At 33.8% G+C, this 19,776-nt stretch overlaps 3 protein-coding genes across 4 annotated transcripts; 1 reads left to right on the top strand and 2 right to left on the bottom strand.

Annotated features, from left to right (window-relative positions):
* Positions 1 to 962: 962 nt before the first annotated feature.
* Positions 963 to 9,109, bottom strand: LOC111307480 (phospholipase D zeta 1-like). The gene is made up of 20 exons (XM_089751171.1): positions 8,709 to 9,109; positions 8,513 to 8,614; positions 8,270 to 8,385; positions 8,041 to 8,182; positions 7,395 to 7,565; positions 6,682 to 6,855; positions 6,007 to 6,249; positions 5,792 to 5,908; positions 5,218 to 5,357; positions 4,959 to 5,108; positions 4,540 to 4,696; positions 3,942 to 4,451; positions 3,384 to 3,494; positions 3,132 to 3,278; positions 2,854 to 3,051; positions 2,599 to 2,700; positions 2,036 to 2,167; positions 1,823 to 1,888; positions 1,514 to 1,575; positions 963 to 1,432 (listed from the first exon to the last, which is right to left on the bottom strand). Exons 1-20 carry the CDS (start codon positions 8,940 to 8,942, stop codon positions 1,183 to 1,185), a joined length of 3,324 nt encoding a protein of 1,107 aa, XP_089607297.1. The 5' UTR covers positions 8,943 to 9,109; the 3' UTR covers positions 963 to 1,182.
* A 2,190-nt stretch (positions 9,110 to 11,299) lies between these two features.
* LOC111306881 (large ribosomal subunit protein eL19z-like) lies at positions 11,300 to 13,162 on the bottom strand. The gene is made up of 5 exons (XM_022904867.2): positions 12,924 to 13,162; positions 12,404 to 12,526; positions 11,996 to 12,309; positions 11,586 to 11,632; positions 11,300 to 11,504 (listed from the first exon to the last, which is right to left on the bottom strand). The coding sequence occupies exons 1-5, from the start codon at positions 13,033 to 13,035 to the stop codon at positions 11,480 to 11,482; spliced, it is 621 nt and encodes a 206-aa protein (XP_022760602.2). The 5' UTR covers positions 13,036 to 13,162; the 3' UTR covers positions 11,300 to 11,479.
* A 1,365-nt stretch (positions 13,163 to 14,527) lies between these two features.
* On the top strand, positions 14,528 to 18,044 carry LOC111307479 (glycine-rich protein). Of its 2 annotated transcripts, none has more exons than XM_022905498.2 (2): positions 14,528 to 15,328; positions 16,460 to 18,044. In XM_022905498.2, exon 1 carries the CDS (start codon positions 14,698 to 14,700, stop codon positions 15,310 to 15,312), a length of 615 nt encoding a protein of 204 aa, XP_022761233.1. In that variant the 5' UTR covers positions 14,528 to 14,697; the 3' UTR covers positions 15,313 to 15,328; positions 16,460 to 18,044. The 2 variants fall into 2 exon arrangements, with proteins under 2 accessions (XP_022761233.1, XP_089607909.1); XM_089751783.1 differs by lacking the exon at positions 16,460 to 18,044 and adding an exon at positions 16,309 to 16,439.
* The last annotated feature ends 1,732 nt before the right edge of the window (positions 18,045 to 19,776 follow it).

Genomic DNA, 19,776 nt, shown 5'->3' with positions numbered 1-19,776 from the left:
TCGAGCATGCTAGAAAAGGGAAAGTGTGTACCAAATTAATGGGGCTGTGATTATGTCCCTCACTTCCAATATTTATGGATCACAGAAATTTTATATTTATGGGTATTTGCAGGTATCAAAATGGAACCCCCAAACAGTTTTATCCAGACAAATCACAAATGTTGAGAACGTTGATTTTTCGCAGTACTTTTTGGTTTACAAATTGATCGTTGATTTCTCAAAGTTCCTTTAAAAATATAAACATAAGTCGAATTAAATTTAATTGATATCTCTAAATAATACCAATAAATGTTAAAATTTAAATTTAAAGCCGACTTGTTTAATAAATTCAATTGATACTTTAAATGTTAAATTTAAGTTGATTTGTCGAAGTTCACTTATTTAGATCTTTTATATTAAAAATATTTTATTAAATTCTAAATATATTTTAAATCAAAAAATAAATTTTTATTCAAGTTCATATTTTATTAATAAATTATTGTCTCGTGTTGAGCTTAAATGAAAAAATTTTTATTCAAAATCCCAATGGCCAAATTCAGATTTTTTTTCTTGAAAGTATCCACTCCACTTATTGCAGTATATGTCAACTAAATGCTGAATTTTGACTACCTATAAGCTTATTGGGTAATAACAGTAAGTGGAGCGATTAGATAATTAAAAATGATTTGCTAAAAATTATAAAAATGTCCAAAGATAAAAATTTTGAAGACGTACTAGATGAAATTTATTTTATATTTTATTATTTTTCAATCTTTACAGTGTCCATAGACACCCTTACTATCCATTTGCATCCCGCATTGCAAATCCTAATCCAAGTCGAGTCAAACCCGTTAGTTTGATAGGCTAGCCCGGCCCATGAGCAAATCTCAACGTAAAGCGTGACTCAACTGGCTTTGTTTACAACAATCAGGAGATGATGACAGCGAAAGAAGCTTTCAACATGCAAGATAACATCGTAGACATTCACAGAATCTTAGTAGCTGAGTATATATCAAAGGCGTTAAGTCTCTTGATAAATTTTATACAAAGAATGATTGAGATACATATTTCCTTGACGAGGCTTACAAAAATAATCAGCCTCTCCTTTTTTCTCTATGATTTTTGTGCAAATTTGTTGGGAAAAAAGAATGAGGAATCGTATGCAATTGAAGTGAAAAAAATGGGGCCTGTTGGTATCCCCACTCAATGAAAAACTTGGGGGGATGCATAATATTCACTCTCATTAAACACAGGTCTTAAATCTTCTTTGCACATGAAATCCAAGGGGAAAGAAACAAGATGTCCTCGCACTGATTTTAATCTATCCATGGCATCTGTTTGATTGATATCTCCATTGTGGTATGATTCTAATTTCTGCGGGGCTATTCCTATATCAATTGTTGTGTGACCAAGTCTTTCCTTCCAAAAGGTGATGCTTTGTCTGAGCGCAAGCCTGCATCTTACATAGAGTTAATGTCGTAACAGGATTAACCAAAGAGAAAAGGCAAGGAATAAGAAAGAGATGTAGTTGTACCGGGAATGTATGAGATCACTTGGGACACAGGAAAAGACATCCTGGTAGATTGTTGTATTCATCTGTCATATAAATCATTCGTTATTTGTACTTGGAGTTGAGAATTGAGATCGTAATATGCATGTATCAGGTCATTGAGTAGCCGTAAGGTTTTAAACCAGGTGATCATCTAGCCTCATTAGGAAGGCTAAATTTCATTACACTACATCTGGCTAATTTTCAAACCACCTGAAATTCTTTGACTCCTTATAATTGGAGCATTTCAGAATATATAATGTGAAAGTACTAACATGCAATTCCAGTTCTTACCTTTGAAGTCACAACCCATATATCTTTATAACTTGAATCACTAATGGGGTCCATTATTTGATTTATCTGAGGTGACAAGAAAAGGAAAAGGAAGAACACATCTATCAGCTGAATGAACAAGATACTCAGAAATATCATTTACTGATCTCCAAGCCCAGTTAAATGAGCATAATCTGAATGTCAAATAAGTAAAAATGGATGATGGCTACAAACCTCTCCTTTGCGAAGACCAAGATGTTCAGACCACAATGAGAGGCGAAGACTCAAAGCAAATTTTCCAGCCTTCCATAGATTTCCTCCCATCCTTGAATCAATAAATTCTTTGTCTTCAATAAGTACACCAATCTGAAATATTAATGGTGACATTACATCAGACTTCTAGAAAAATTCATACAGATATGTTACATCTTAGTCAAGGATAAATATAATGTAGAAGTGTTCCCTTTTCCTGGAAACCATCGAACCCTTTTATTATATAATTAAGCTTGTGCCTACCTAAGTCAGCCACTTTTATTATATAATTGAAACCCTAATTTCTTGTAACCAAGAAAGATAAAAAAAACCCTAAAATGTTTTAAATATTCACACCTTTACCTATCAATTCTATTACTGATACCCTTCAAATATGTTGATACCAAATTTCCAGCAACATGTATTCTTGATTCCACTTATTTTGTCCTTTATCTCCATTCCCATTTAGCACCCAACTATTGCAGACCCTAAAATACTCAAATTTCACAGCAACAATTTGAAAACAATACAGAATGCAGTGATACCTCTGAATCTCTTGAGCCAAGTAAACTTCTATCGTTAATGTTAGCAGATCCAATTAAGGCTGCAGAGTCATCAATTATCATGATTTTACTATGCACATACACCTGCAGAAATAGTATGGGACAAGTAAATCGCCAAACATGGGTGTGCTACATGCTAAACTTTCATTGTTAAGTTGCTGCGAGATCTTATGCCTGCAAAGATAATTAAGAACTGGCAAATGATAGAGGAGGATAAATGTTAGTGCAAGAACAAACCGGACTGGTAGCCACAGGACCGCCATCAAAAAGTTCACCAAACGCTCTAAGACCATAGAAAGATATGTAATCATGAGTTTTAGGACCAAGAAGATCATAAAGATTATGCAATATTGAATTCTGTCCTCGGCAAATGGTTCGATACTGCCAATGCATTATGGCTCTAACAGATGCCGCACCAGCATCATCAAGACCCCCCTGTTAAACTTAAAGATGAGTGCAAACATAATGCTATTGACTTAACTCAAATTAAAAGAGTATTGGCAAAAAATGAAAACCTGGAAACCAGGAAGCAGAGGTATGACAATAATAACCCTGAAACACTTCTTATCACTGTATGCTCTCATAATACGCCGGTATAATGCCTCTAACACACGATTCCGAATAATTTCATCTCCTGAGAGGCCTGATATGAAAAATTGGTTCTGGGAAAGGTTGTGGAAGAATGAAATAACAGTAAGGAGGTAGGCCGTATAGTTAATAGATTCATAGTGAGCTGCAGTAAAAGATTTAAAAAAATCAGCATATACCTCTATATAAACAAAGTGTTCTGCTTTCTCAATGAGGGTGCAATAAGCACAGTGAATGCTCTCTTCTATTTGGCTGGTTCCAGCAGACCACTGACTGACACTCCTTATAATCTGAAAATAATAGATCATCACTGATTGATACTACTTATTAGCTGAAAGTCTCTCTTCAAATGAAAAAGATAGTCAAATAGAACAGTAGAAATAGTGGCAGATCACATTAATATCATTATTGCACCTAGCCCAAACTAACTGCAGAGGTATGATTAATAGCCTTCCTTTCATTATAGAAAGTTGAAACTCATTAGGCACAAAAGAACTTCATGGGCTGCAAACGCACAACACTGAAGGTGTGAAACAAATATTATCATTATAATTTTTCTTTTTGTCTTGTAACAGTAATATGCTGTCTAACAAAATAGATGACAAGAATTTCAATGAAATATCTATGTACATTAGGGAATAAGAATAAGCAATTGGGATATCAAAATAATGAAAAATAAACAAATATTATAAGGCAGAAACAAAACTTCTAACAGTTTTGAAGGGAATATAACCCACCTGACAACGACAAGCAGTTCTTGGACCGACCTGTCCAGCTTCATCCACAAAACCAGCTTGATCATCCCGTTCCTGTGTTTCCCACCACTCTGCGTCTGAAAGTTGGCTTCCAGGTTTCCTTTTTACATCTGAAGATTTTTCCATATGAAGATCCAAGGAGCCAAGTTCATCAACAAAGCCTTTCATGGGTGTGTCTGCAATTGCTGCTTCTAGTTTGGACTTTCGGAAAGCAAAAGAAACACTTTTACTGGCAGTAGAGTCCAATCCATTTGAACTTGCAAACCCACTGCAACTATCCAACTCCTCAGCCTCTTGAGGCAAAAGTAGAGGAATATCTTGTAAAGATGATCTAGAAGAAAAGGAATCCTGTCTTTTGATGCCTTTATTATTGTCCTCAGCATTCTTGCTCTCAAACTCAATCTCTTTGCTTCTTCCCATATAATGTGGAATCACCATATGCTGCTGAGGCATAAGTAGTGGAATTGCTTCCTCATATGGAGCTTTATTTCTCTGAAAAAAAAAAAAATGTATGCCTTTGTTAAATAACAAAGTTATTGCATTTTTACTGTTCACGATATTAATTATAAATAAATATGACCTTGGCATAGTTCCAGCGCTGAACAAAATGTCGTGCTACATCGCGACAAGGTGGTCCCCAGAGTGCACAATGCACGTCATGCCAAGGCATTCGAGGATATTTTCCTCGATCCAACTCATCTTTCATCGTATCTTCCCATGAATTTGGTTCAGATTCCCTGATGAAAATGAAATTGAAAATCGCTTAGACTGAAACAGCTTCAAACCAACTCATAATCACTCATAACCATAAATATTTAACCTTTTTTCCCAAGAACATTATTTGAAGAAGGTTGGGGAGAGAGAGAGGGGAGACACACAATGGGCAGTGACAAACTCTAGGAAGTTTTGGAACTCATGATCTCTTCAAACAAACTTTAATTTCTGAAAGATATTAATTAAACATTCAAAAGAGAATCTTTGCTTAAAATATATGCTTACCTTGGATTATAGTAGTCTTTTCCAGGCCATACTAAGGGAGGATTATCGCCTACCTTGTGTTCAAATGTGTCATAGCGACCAAAGCATAAATCAAGTCCACCAATAAAACAAATTTGGTAATCAACAATTACAAGTTTTTCATGGTGGGACCTATAGGTAAAGGAAATACGTATCAGGGTCTGAAAAGATCCAATATATTATAATTATAAAAGGTTACAACTTAAACACATATACACTCAGTTCTCCAAGTAATGCATACCATAGATAAACACCTGTAGAGAAGTGGTCAGGATAACGCAATACCCTCACATTCTCATGAATGCTAAGAAGCTTTCTCTTGCTATAGACGCTGTTGATTTTCAAAGCAAGAGCTAGTTCTTTGTAGAGAAGGATGTATATCTGCAGCCATAGACACATTCACATCACTATCGAGTAAATAATTAAAAAACTAATTAACTAAAAATTCACTTTTTCACATCAGGATTCGACATAAATCTATACAGTAGAAGTGGATATTTAATTTGTCTTTAAAGAATAAAAAATAAACATGTATTTAATAGTTAAATCAAGTTTGTAAAATTTAAAGGGGCTCCAAATCAAACCAAAAAATTTCAACTATCAAACTCACTGACAAAATGGAATGGAAGAAAAAAAAGTAATACACGGTTAACATATATAAACCTTGATTTATGAGTACTAATTCATGTACATTTGTATACATAGCCATCACATACGATATGTCCAATTAATTAAATAATTAAACATCCATTTTTAATTTACAAAAAAAAAAAGTTTGTATGGACTTCTTGGAAATAAATTAAAGATTGTATTACCTGAACACCTTGCTTAGCTTTGGCTTCCAGCAAAGCATCAAGCCTGGAGGATGCCTGCTCATGAAAAGGACGGCGTAGATACAATTCTGGGCAAAGCCACCAGCCACAAATAAATATCTGCATAAATTTTAAAATCATACAACAGGTTTTTTATGCTAAAGAAAAGAATGTTTGAATACAACTCATGTCGACCTGCAAGAGTAGAAAGGACAGACCTCTGATTTAGCATCCTCAATTGATGAAGCTATAGCATCAAAAGCCGCCCTCCCATCTATGAACCATTGAGCCTGACTACCATCTTCTGTCAGACCCCTTGGAGGAGCAAAAGAGCCAAAGCGATGAGGATGACACCAGCCCTCAGGGGGCCTAAGCCCCGCATCATTAATTGCAGCAACCCAATCTTTAACTTTAGCACTACTCTTCGTTCTTAACCTTATGCTCCGGATTCCACATGTGACCTTTTTTAGTTCCCAATTATCTATTAGAAAGTGAATTTCTCTAGATATATTCATCAGACATACATCCCAACCCACCATTATAGAGATAAATGGTTCTTTTAATGCATAGAAAGAAAAACTTACACCCTAAAAAAATCTACAATGCAAAAAACCAGACAAATTTATCTTGATCAGGATCTTTAGGATTAAATATCTTTTAGGATGGCAGAAGTATCACCATAGATTTTCTAATGGAAGAATTTTTTTCCCGCGGGGGGGGGGGGGGGGGGGGGGGTTGGGGGTGGGGGGGATTTTATCCAAATCACAATGAGAAAATGAAACAAAAATAAAAGGTCATTTAGTTTTAACAGTGTCTTAAACCTTAAATACTACTAAAATAGAATAATAAGCCCACCAGCAGGAAAAAAAAAAAAAAAAACGGAACAGACAGACCTTAAAAGCATGGCGTAGAGGATTACGTTCCTTTACTTCTGCTGCTAATGATAGCCGGCCATCACCGTTACCATCTGAAGCTGGTAATACATCAAAAACAATTATATCTAAAGGTTTGGTATCAAAAGGATCTCCCAGTAAGGCCAGGAATCCAGGTTTCAGTACAGCCCACACCTGTAAATAATCATTTAACATGAGAACAGAAAAACACGGGTCAATCAAATAAGCTAAAATGTGAAAATACCCAAAATGATAGCAAAGGAGTAATTTTATGGTCCAAACAGAGAGTTATTGTCCAAATGGCAAGATTAAAGTACAACAAATCTGAACAACTTTTAGCAAAGGTAAGATACAATGATGTCAACATTCTCAAGCATCAGAATCAATATATGAAAACCATTACTCCATCTTCAAAACCCTCTTCCCAAATCCTATAATCTTATTTTACTTAAACCTATCTCACCCATCAAGCACCAGTAGGAGATTCCTATATATATTCTACATCACTAAGCACAGCTGACCAAGTGATATCGCTTGCTGAGGCACAAAAGACGCAAAGTAACATGCCAGTTTCCCTCTTACCCAAGAATATTTAGACAGAGAAGAGAGGTAACTAGTACTTGCTGCACCACGTGTGTGTGCAATATATGTTCTGAAACAAAAGCATTTTAAGTTGAATATAAACCGAGCTTTCAGAAATGAGATCACATTACCTTTTGCCAGTTGTCATTACAGCAATTGAACCAATGACATGCACAGCATCTATCAGAGTCATCATTCTTGGCAATTTTTGGTAGATGCTTCACCATTACATACTCTTCCTTCAGCTTAGGGCCATACTCTGGTGAAAATGACAACTTTGAAACCTCCAAAAACTTGCAAACCTACAAGAAAATTGAAAGAGATAATAATACAAACAATAAAAGAGGGAAATAGAGCCAAAAAAAAAAAATTAAAACATAAAACACATAGTAGTTAACAACCACATTCAAAGTTCTAAGTTCTAAGAGTAAACCCATGGCACTTGAACTAGGAACCCTGACTACAACTACATAATCCTTTCAATTTATCAAAAACCAGTTTACTAAACCAGCAGTTAGGAGGCTTCATCTATTGCATGATTGTTGCATGAAGAAAAGGAAAGCTTAGTTGAATTTTGTCATCTATTATCACCGCAAATACAGGAGGCAAAACTGAGCAAATATCAGTAACTAAAGTAATCTAAAATTTACATGGTTATTCTCTAGGCATGGTATAGTCTATTAAAGGAAGGTCTAATACCTATAAAGCTAAATGTAAATGAACAACAAATGATTGCCACAGATGCATCGCAATATCACTGTGTTTAGGAATGCATACCTCTCGAGAGTTAACAATATCCATATTTCCAAGAAAGTGATTCAAATATTCTTGCATTGCAACCTTTGCTCTGTCCGACATAGAAGACTGTCTTCCTAAAGCCGGTCTTATAACTGGAAGAGCAGCACTTGACGGAACATCCCTGAGTATATAAAAAAAAGCCACTTATAAGCACAGGTAGTTAAATTTTCTTCTCTTTTCTCCATTAATTCGTGATAACAATGATCACCTGTTTTTAGCACTTTCATCATGATGTAAAGGAACAACATCATCATCCGGTTCATCTTCATCTTGCACAACAGGCGCGTTGTCTCCTATTCCTAGATTTTGAAGCCATTCTTTAACCTTTAATATAATAATATTCAGTGTGAAAACCATATCAAAATCCTAACCTTTCCGAAGCAAACAGTTATTAATCAGCAGAAAATTTCAAATTACATCAAAACACTGTCGTTTTGTTTTATCTACACACCTGTTCTTGCTTCTCGTGAATTTCTTCAATAAACAATCGTTTCTTCAAAGCAAAATGTAAGTAAAAAACCTGTGAAGCTTTCTTCAATAACCGCCACTTAAACTGAAAAATCAATGAAAGAAGTTAAGATCGAAACATGTAATTCGAATTTTAAACTATCAAAGTAATTTTTTACAAGGAATTGATTAAAACTTGCTTGTTTGTATCGGAATTCGATGGTGTAAGATAAGAGCATGGGGCTGATATCGCCCGCGTCGGGTCTGGAGACGGAGACGATGGTGGCTTTAGGCAAGTCGTCAAAAATCCGAGTAGACTCGGGGGCGACACCTGGAGCGAACGACAAGAATGATGACATCATCGAGGGTAACGGCTCAGATTGCATCTGGTAGTACCGGGGCCCACCTCCGGACATCAATTGTTCAGATGCCATTTACTGGTAAATCAAAGATCCGAGAATTTCTTTCCTTTTTTTCTGTTCGATCTAATAATTAAAAATCGAGAATATAAGGGAATTTGTATCCAGAGCTTTGAGAAAAAGGAGAAATTGGAAAGAAAGAAGAAGAGGAGACAGAATTGGCTTTTTGAATGGTAATTTTCGTTGTTTCTTTTTGGAATAATATAATAAATAATGAAAAAAAAAAATGAGAGAATGACGTCGAATCTGGATATTTTTTGTTTGGTTTCTGGTTGGTCCGAACTTGAAAACACGGAAGTGATGAGCTGATGCCAATGAAGCATGGTTTTTTTTTAAGTACTTTAAACTTTTAAGTTTACATTATTTAATTATTGGGTAATTTATTAATGTTCCCCAATGATAAGTTACTTAGACTCTCAAATCAAAATCACAAATCACAAATCACAAATATAAAAATTTTACCCACTTGACAAAAATCGTTTTTCCTGAGTTTAACCGATGATAATTTATTGATCTCATATCAAATGCTCCATTTCTAGTCATCTGCTTTAGATTATCAATTAAAACACATTTTATTTAAATTTAAAAGCACTGAATAATTTATTTATCCAGAGTAAATTTTTGTTAACAAAAAAAAAAAATATATATATATATATATATAAATTTTGCAATAGAATTTTGCTTATGTGAGCATAATTTTCTTTGCTTGTTTCGTCTCGTCAATTTGATAAAAAAAATCCATTTCTTCTACATCACTCAAGCATGTAATTAAATAATTAATGCATAATTTTTAATTCAATAATAAATGTATAATTTCCTACTTTTACCGTATAAAATTTGGATCCACTTTCCTTAAATAACATATATATATATATATAAAGAATAATACTACTATTTTGTTAAGAACTAAGAAGATTACGATAAAATTTTGTATAATTAGTAAAATATCCACTCATAAAATGCATTTTTCAATATGATAAAAATCTTTTGAATGAACCCTTAATCAATTCAATTAAGGGTTCTTAAACTTAATCAAATAATCAAGACAAGGTAAAAATAAAAAATTTAAAAGTTTTACTTAGAATGTTGCTCGATTTTGTTAATTACTAGTCATAGTACTTATTTGTTAGTACTAATGCTATCTTTGGATATATATAAATTTAAAAAAATTTAAAAAATATATATACCCCTTGTTTAAATAATTAAAATTAATAAAAAAATTCTTACAGTCATTATTTAGATAAATAGTTAAAATAAAAAAAAAATTCATTTTAATATTTTTTTAATTATAACATTTTTTTATAAAATAACATATAACATATAAATATATATTTATACTACTTAGTTTATATAAATAAATCTTTTTAAATAAAACTGAACATATTTAATTCGATATAAAATTAAACATGTTTAATACAATAAGATATATTAACTTATTTATTTTGATAATAATTTAACTTATTTTATTATTAAAACTTAAAAAATCATAAAATATTTATAAACTATAATATTATATAAAGTACTTAAAAAATTATTTTTACAAAAAATATCATTTATATAATCAAATCTAATATCATAATAAAAATATAAATATAATAATATTTTTATAAAAATAAAATTTTTTCAACTTTTTTTTCTTTAGTTTTTTTTCTAAATTGAGATATTAAAAAAATAAAGATTAAAAAAGAAACAAAAAATTATTGAGTTTCCAACACTTTTCTTTTTTTTAAATTAAAAATTTATCTAAAAAAAAGAACGTTTTTCTATTTCCATTACTTTCTTTTACTTTCCTTTCCTTTTCTTTCCTGCCCCTCAATCCAAACATAGTGTAACAGATAGATTTGGCTACCTCATCTAATCAAAGAGCACGAGTTATAAAATGAGCAAAAGAATTGAAGAGGTGCGGGACCGAGACTGTCGTGACCATGGTACCCTGCCTTAGGTTCTTCCATCATTGATTACATTTGATATCATTAGCAAATTGCCAAACTTTTCCTATATTGCTAGAAACATATGAATAGACATCAAACCTGGACTATTACCTCCATAAAATAGATGATCCTGATCATACATGGGGATGACTCAAGAATCAACTACACCAGAGAGAATGCTAAATGAAAGGCAGCAGCAGCACTTTCCGAGCCATGCTTGCATCCCTTCCCATTAGCTTGAAGTAGGACCTCTAATGCACAATAATGCAAGACAACTAAGATTCAGAGAGAACAGTGGTTCAATGTTTTTGACCAGTTACCCACCATTCTAGATTTGGGTCAATTCAAATGTGAAAGAAGATATTGTAATAGCAAAGGTAAACGATGGGGAGGGGGTGAAGGGTCAACAAACATTTCAAAATCATAGCACATGCATCATAATTGAGCAATACTCTAATACCACAAACACCTTCATTTAACATAAAGCTCCGGGCTTTCCAAAATTCCATAATTTATAATTAAAAATTTTAACATAAATGAAAACAGAGTTTTGCAAACAAACTCCTAAGGAGAAAACAAAAGGCATTAACATATAAAGTTTAGTGACCTTCATTATTTCATTCACTTCCTGGTCTTCCTAACTCCCCTGCAAATATCAAAAGAAATCCAAATTAGACCTGTTGAAACCGATTAAACAACAATACAGGAATATTATTAAGCATCTTACTCAGCCTGTTGTGGTGCAGCTGCAGGTGCTGCCTTCTCACCAGGTCCCTGGATGGTCAAGAAACCAAAATTAAGTCACAAATAACCAACTACAAGCAAAGAAAACAAATATACAGATGAGCCTCTACTGAATCTTCTAAACATGGTATGACAGTCACACAGTTTTGTGGTGATGCAGTGAATAAGCGACATCAAAATATAGCTTAGTGTCTAAAAGCTGCCATGTTCCAATAATAATGCTTTCTTAGAAGATAAGTTATTCTTCAACATAGATCACTTGCACAGATTCATATAAAACAGGAAAAGCAACAACCAAATGAATACTACATTCAACTTCATACATTCAGAACCCTAGATTAATTCCCCCATCGCAATATCAAATATATGAATGAAAACAGGTGTCTAAATTACCTGTGCAAGGCGTTCCTCTCTTCTGGCCATCTTTCTCTCCCTGCTTGCCTTGTTCTTAGCACGCTTGGCCTCAAACTGGTCAGTGAGTGTCTTTTCTCTTGCTTTCTCAGCCTTGGACTTGTGGATACTTTCCATCAAGACACGCTTGTTCTTAAACACATTACCCTTCACCTTCATGTACATGTCATGGTACATGTGCTTGTCAATCTTCTTGGATTCCCTGTACTTACGAAGCAAACGCCTCAGTACACGCATTCTCCTCATCCAGAGGATCTTTGTTGGCAACCTTGCCTCTCTGGTACCCTTCCTCTTACCTGAAAGTAATTAGAATATAATTATGTCTTGCTTACCCTGAACTTTAAGGAACAAGGGAACCCATTCATGCCTTGAATTGTGGATTAACCATACCATATCCGGAGTGTCGGCCCTTTCTCTTGGCCTCCTTCATCCGGCGTGCACGAGAACGGGAGTGAATCTTGGTAGGCTTCCTAATGATAAAACCATCCTTCACAAGTTTCCTAACATTCTGCCCTGCAAACAGTAATCAAATCATTAACATACAAACCAATTAAGAAGAGAAAATATCCAACAGCTTGATTTAACATAACAGATTCAAAAATCACGAAGCTGCTTCGCACCGGTTCAATTTAAGATTCAATGGAACAAACAGGGCTAAACAGCAAATTTTAAAAATTTCCTTTCTTGAAACAACAATTGTAGAACAGTGTTACTGTATCACAACCTAATAATAGTAGAAATTCAGATCCTCAAATCTATCATTTCCTTTCCTAAGTTTTCTGAGAAACCAAACAAAGCCTAGACAATCAAAGACAAACAAAACAGCAAGAGCGTATTGGATAAACAGATTTGGATATGCATTTAGAAATGATTGGAATAAAGATAATAAACTATAGAGAAAGCAACTTACTGGAGTTGGCCATGGAGATTTCGTTGATTTCATTCGGGTCGAGCCAGACCTTGCCACGGCCGCACTTGAGGACGCTAGCGGCGAGCCGCTTCTGGAGCTTCAAAGACACCATAGCTGTCTTCCTTTCTTGTCTCCCTCTTGGTGTGTCTCAGTCAGCAAAGTTGAAGCTCAACGGTTTTTGCGAACGCGTAGGCGGCAGCTTCCAACAAATATAGTGACTCCGTAGGATTTTTAGGGTTGGTTTGTGGGTTTTGGGCTAAAAAAACAAAAGAAATTGAAGAGAAAAAGAATGGATTGCTATCATGATCCAACCCAAAATCACCTTTAATGGCAAGATAAGGACGTGTTTGGTATATAAAATAATAATAAAATAAAATAATATAATATTATAAATTAAATTAAATTAAATAATATTATTTTATTTTATATTTGATGTATATAAAAATTATAATAAAATAATTTATTTATTAATTAAAATTATTATTTTTTAAAATTTATATAATTTTTAAGAGTATTATAAAATATGTAAATTTAATTTTATGAAAATATTGAATCATCTTTTTATATTAAGAGAATGATTAATCATTTTTATAATTATAATAAAATTTTTAAATATAAATCAAATATAATATAAAATTATTATCTTCTTATTTTATCTACAATTTTATATATAAAATATGATCTAAATTTGTTTACTTTACCGTACATCTAATCTATTTATTTATAATATTTTTATAGTGAATTCAATGTTCAAAGGACTCATAAAAAAAAAAAAATCTTTTATTAAGCATTATATTTTTCTTATTTTTATTATAAATCCAATGTTCAAGGGACTCGTAATAAAATTTCTTATTTTAGTATTTTATATAAGATTCTCTTCCCTTCTTGCATAAAATAACACTTTTCTTCAACCCCCATTATTTAAGCTTTTAATCTGTCTTTAGTTAAAAGTTTATTTAAGATTACATTTATATAATCAAATTGCTTAATAAATTAATTAAGTATTATATTCATATAATTAATTGAATAATAAATTGTTACGCTATAATCAAATTATAATTATTAAATAAATAATTAATAAATTAAAATATAACTAAATAATCAAATTCACATATATTGAAACTAAAAAATAAATAAATGTTGAAGAAAATTAAGGATGGATTAAGAATTAAAAAATTATTATTTATTTACTATTTCTCTAAAACGTAATCTATTAATAAGAAAAAATATATTCGAGTTAATTCAATTGATAAAAAAACACTTTTTTTTCTTGTTAGTGCGGTCTCGATTCTTGTAAGTAATGCTTTGAAATAAAAATTTTGAATATACGAGATTAATATGAAAAAATATATTTTTAAATTTAATAATGAAAGATAAGTCAAAGCAAAATGTAAAAAACACCAAACTAATTGTGCGGGGGAAAGACAATTGGGCCCAAATTGATATCCAGACAGGCAAGATAAAATCCGCCAATAACTGGGCTTAATTTCAGCTACAATCTCAAAGCCCGCTATTCATTCAGCACGGTTCGGCCGGCGGGTTTTCCATCTCTAGCAAACTATAAACCAACCATCGCCACCCGTCCAAATTCAACTGCCAAAAAAAAAAGAAAAAAAAAACACGTTGCGGTTTTACTATTCATTTTTATTTTGCTCTTTACCTTCCCTCCACAAAATCTAAATTCTATTCCAACATCCCTTCCCCAATTCACCAAATCTTCTCTCAAAATCCCTAAAATTTTCCGTTTCTCAAATTCAATTAAGTTCAATTCCTCATGGATCTCTCTTCAATGTGCGATACGCTACCGGTTGCCACTTCCCAAGGCCTAGGGTTTGCGAAATTGATTATCGATCGCCACCATTACTTAGCTGGAAACAATTGGCTTTCCCTCTCCTCCGATTCATCCGCCGATAATCTCGGAATCCTACATGTATCCGCCGGAATCGTCCCGGTCGACGCCGTCGCGCCTCCTCCTGTCAAGACCAACTCCTATAGGACATTACCTCGAACTCTCCTCCGGAGGAAGCGCCGTACCAAGCGGAAGTTATTCGGCGGCGATGAGTTCAACGACGGTGAAGAGTACGTATTCTTCTTTGGTAGTGATGGCGGTGATGGATATGGTCCGTTTGGCGGTGGCGGTGGCGGTGGTGGAGGGAACAGTTGGGGTGGGAGTGGTTGGAATTTTGGAGGCCAAAATTGGGATGACTCTTCGTCTTCTTCTCCATGGACTGTTACGGCTTTGGACTTTGTTTATGAGGTGATTTGTTGGATCGCCTTGTCCAACTGCGTCCATTTTGCTTTTAAGAAGGTGGTTAGAATTGTGGCAACTGGGATCGAGGAAGCTGGCGACAGGGACAAGGTCCCGATGAGATTGGCTTCAGTTTGCTGATTTGGAGATTCATTGGGTATTCTAAAATCTCTGCCGTTTATGTATCAAATTCATGTTCAATGTACATATGGTTGTATGTGCTCATTGTTTATAATTATAATAACATTTTACTAGCTATTCTCATTGCTGCTGTTGCTTATTTGTTTTGAAGAATGCAATGGGAATGTTGTTGAATTGATTGCTGAAAAACTTGTGGTGTTGTTTGATTGTAGAGATACTCCTCTAAAGTGTAGAGGCTATGTTGTAACCTTTGATTATTGAATGCCTTATGTTGTAGGATCTGATGGAGTACATATATGGCACTTCAGTTTATATGCTTGACCCTCTAAGGACAGAGAATTACTTTAGTTTGGGTATTTTAGGTTCTATGTGGAGTGAGGTAGAAGTGGAAAGCTTCATTTATGATCTAAAAAGAATAGATGTGTAAGTAGTGGCTTCATAGTTTCTGCGGTTATTGTTCCATGGCCTATTAATACTGAGGATAAACTAGGTAGTCCTAGTTCAAAGACACACTTGTGTCAAATTCATCACACACAGAAGCTCAGAAGGTGCAAAGAGATACCATTTTTTCAATAGTTTGACATTGTGCTTGTTCCATGACAGTATGACACCCTGCATTGGAGGGTTTTCAAAATGAATAGTGCATACATCGTCTCCTTATCTCAATGAGTGATCTGTATGTTTAGATTTTAGTAGTACTGTTATTAAGATTAAGTAAGGTACACGTTGCAAGGAACGAGGAATCCCATCAAATGAATTAGTAGATAATGATCTTTATTACTGGGGATAAAAACAAATTTTGCTTGGTAGTCAGCAAGCAGGTTGGACACCTTGATATTGTGTTGCGCTTAATCTATTCTGTTTGATGACATGGAAAGTATGATGATCAATTTATACTGAATTAGTGATCAAGTAGCATATATAAATGCAGTAATGCAGAATCGAACCTTGCTATGTGCTGTGTGTATGCTGACACTTTTCTATGACCTATACTAGAGAAAGAAGGGGGGGATTATGTACACTAGCGTGCACATTTCCTGTCGTTGGCCTATGATTATAACATTAACCACTGACTGATCCGTGCCATTTTTGGTCATGTCTACCATGATGTTTCCTCAGCCAAATCTTACTCGGTCTCTTTTTTCAGACTTGAAACTTGATGTTAGTGGAATAGATGGAATTTCGGGGTAAGTTTCCTAGTTTTTATGACATGGGGATGGACTGTTTATTATGTTGGAGATCAATTTGTTATCATTGTTTAAAATATTTTTGATTTGCATGTAGTTCTTCTCATGTGGTAGTCTCATGATTATATTTTTAAATAAATAGTCTAAAAGTTCTCATCTTGCACTAGTAATTCAATTTTGTCCGGATTAATTATAATTTATTTTTATTATTATTATTTGGGCTGATTTAAGCTTTTTTTTTGGAGCTCAATTTGCACTTTTTTTTAGCCGATTTAAGTGATAAATTGAATTTATTTGAACTTATTGCAAATTAGTTTTTTTTTTAATTTTTATTATTATTATTTAGAATTAATTTAATTAATTGAAAAATTATAATATATATGAATAATTAATTAATTAATCAAATTATTATTACTATAATTAATAAAAAAATACTAGAATAAAATGTAATTAATTTACAAAAAAATAAATAAATTACATAAAAAGAAAAAAAAAAAAAGCAAACAAAGTGGCCAACAGTCACTGCCATAACAAGCCAAATGCCCAAGGTTTACACAGTGCACCAGCCACTGCCCCTGCTCACCAGGCCAATATCGCACATTCCCCAGTCCCTGCTCCACCACTACCCTGCACTTCACTACTCTGTGATTCTGAAAGTTTTGGATTGATTACAAATGGTTAGATTAAAAACCAATGAAGGAGGCCAGCACCCATCAGAAAGAGGAACACACAAAAAAGCTTCATTGAACCATCCTACCCCTTTCATCAACCCTTCTTCAGCACCGTTTACAGTCCCAGCAGAGGAGCTTGGCTCTAGTACCAGCCTCAGCTTGACCCCAAGCCCTTCCAAATCAGCACCTCCACACACCTAAACACACCCTGACACCTGCACCCACACACCCATAGACCCCAGCCTGTGCGAGACCAAACCACTTCAGCTTCAGACCTCATTTCGTATACCCAGCCCCTTAGCACTTACTCGCACAATCTCGGCCGGCTAGCCTTCACGCACATTCCCAACCTTTGGCTTTTAGAACCCCAATACCCAGCATGCCTAGTACCGACCATTAACCCAGCACCAACTCCGTCACCATCAATGTTTCACTCGTATTCGGCCTCCTACCTTCATCAATCCACCGCAAGCAACCTCCCCCAGTGAAATATTACTTACCTAACAGCTATCAATCATCCCAAATGCCTACTGACTAGCCGAAACCTATAGACTCCCAAATCAATAGCAACACAAGACAGCCAAACATTGAGATCCCGTCACACTGCCATCATCGACAACCCTTCCTTGAGCTTACAGCCTAATACTGAAACCCACCACCACCATCACCATACCGAAAACCCCGTCAGAACCAAGCCTTTTATTTGAAACATACAAAGACAGGTAAAAGAAACCCAGCTAAAAACATCCCTGTTTGCCCCAATAGATCCACTCAAGAAAACACTACAAGCAACCAGGAAAAACCAAAGGTTCCACATCTCCTGGGAGGGGAGAAGTAACGCCAACACAATAAAATAGAGCATAAAAAAAAAAAAGCAAAAACAGCAACTAGTTTCGAAAGGGGGCAATTGCGTAGGTTTAGAGGTGGTTTTGGTTTTGATCTATAGAGAAAGAAAGAAGGAGGAACAAAGAAAGATAAAGGGGAGACCATAGCCGACAATGATAACAACAGAAAGGCGGCGGCGACTCATAGTGGCTTACGACTGTTCGACTTTGGGGTGATCAGAAAGGGTGGAAAGGTAGAATATGAAGTGAGGAATGACATACTTCAGTTTGGGGACGATCGGACGGTGGAGGAGATTTTTTAAGGTTTGAAATTTCGGGCTTCGAGCTTAGATCTAGGACTTTAGATGGCACTTTAGGAAAATCCGAGCTCAGATCCACGACGAAGGAGCCCAAAAGAGGTTTGGGACTATTTTCTAGAAGAAAAACAATGCCAAATGACAGTGGTTAACGACAGCGAGCAGCTGTCTGATCGGTTGTCGGTAGCCAGATTCTGGGCTATGAGAGGCTCTGCTGGGTTCTATATAGAGAAAGGGAGGGTTAAAAACAAGGGTAAAGTCAAACCGGTCAAACTCGACCTGTCCGACCTGTGACCCAGCTCCTCCAGACCGACCCGTTAGCTCCATTGGGCCCAATCCATGACCCAACTGTAATAGAGTCAAACAGCCCTTTTTTTGGCCATTGAATTATTTGGCTTGGATTTCAGCCCAAAATCAAGCCTGGTATGATTTCCTCACTTAGTTTTATTTACATATTTGTTTCATTTATTTAAGTATTTGTTTAATAATAATAATAATAAGAATAATAGTAATAGTAATAGTAATAGTAGCAGTAATAGTAGTAGTAGTAGTGATAGTAATAATAATAATAATAATAACAATAATTATTATTATTATTTTAATTTTATAGAAAGCAAGAAATATATATAAAATATATAAGCATATAAAAATCTATTTTTAAAAAAGAATTATAAAAACGATCTTATCCTGAAAGTTTGTCTAGATGTTGATGACTTTTAAATAAGTTCGTAAATTCTTAAAATTGAAACTCGAACCTACCTAAAATCTCAAACTTGTTTTAAATTTATTAAGATTTGCATAAAAACTTTTTATGAAGTAATCTGTTTCAAAATATCGCCTAAATATTGGGGTATTTAAAAAAATTTATTTCATTAAGAATTTTTATACATTTTCACAACTCAAAACAAATTTGTTGTATTAAAATCATGATTATAAAAATATAAAATAATAATAAATAATAGGACAAGATTTTAAAAATAAAAAATCGCACCTAAACTTTGCATAAATGTTTGAGAGCCCAGTGGTTTCTTTATATTTAAACCTGCTTTTTGAATTTGCATTCGATCATCATTTTGCATTTGTTTCATTTTTAGATTAATGTCCTCATTTATACTGCATATATATGTTTGCTCTAGTTATGGTCGTTTAATATTAATTATATTATTATATTCCGTTTTCAATACACGAAAGGTTTTTTTTTCTTAAAATTTTTAATTTTGAATAAATAAATTTAAAATACCATTCTATGAAATATAATTGATTAGTACTCTGTTTAGATGTTAGAGAGTCATTAATAATTATTATCTACAATGAATGCTATTTCATTATATTTAGAAGGAATATTATAGTAAATCTTAAATGAAAAGATTATTTTTAAATTTTACCTTTATGTCAAAAACTTTGAAGGTATTGTTTTAATTTGAAAATTTTCATTACATTCCTAAGTAAAGACTTATTTAACTAA

The sequence above is a fragment of the Durio zibethinus genome, chromosome 22, assembly GCF_047325235.1.
Source record: "Durio zibethinus cultivar Kanyao isolate XHJ-2024 chromosome 22, ASM4732523v1, whole genome shotgun sequence".
NCBI lineage: Eukaryota > Viridiplantae > Streptophyta > Magnoliopsida > Malvales > Malvaceae > Durio > Durio zibethinus.
Note: the sequence above shows the minus strand (reverse complement) of the source record. Positions and strands in the feature narration are given on the sequence as shown.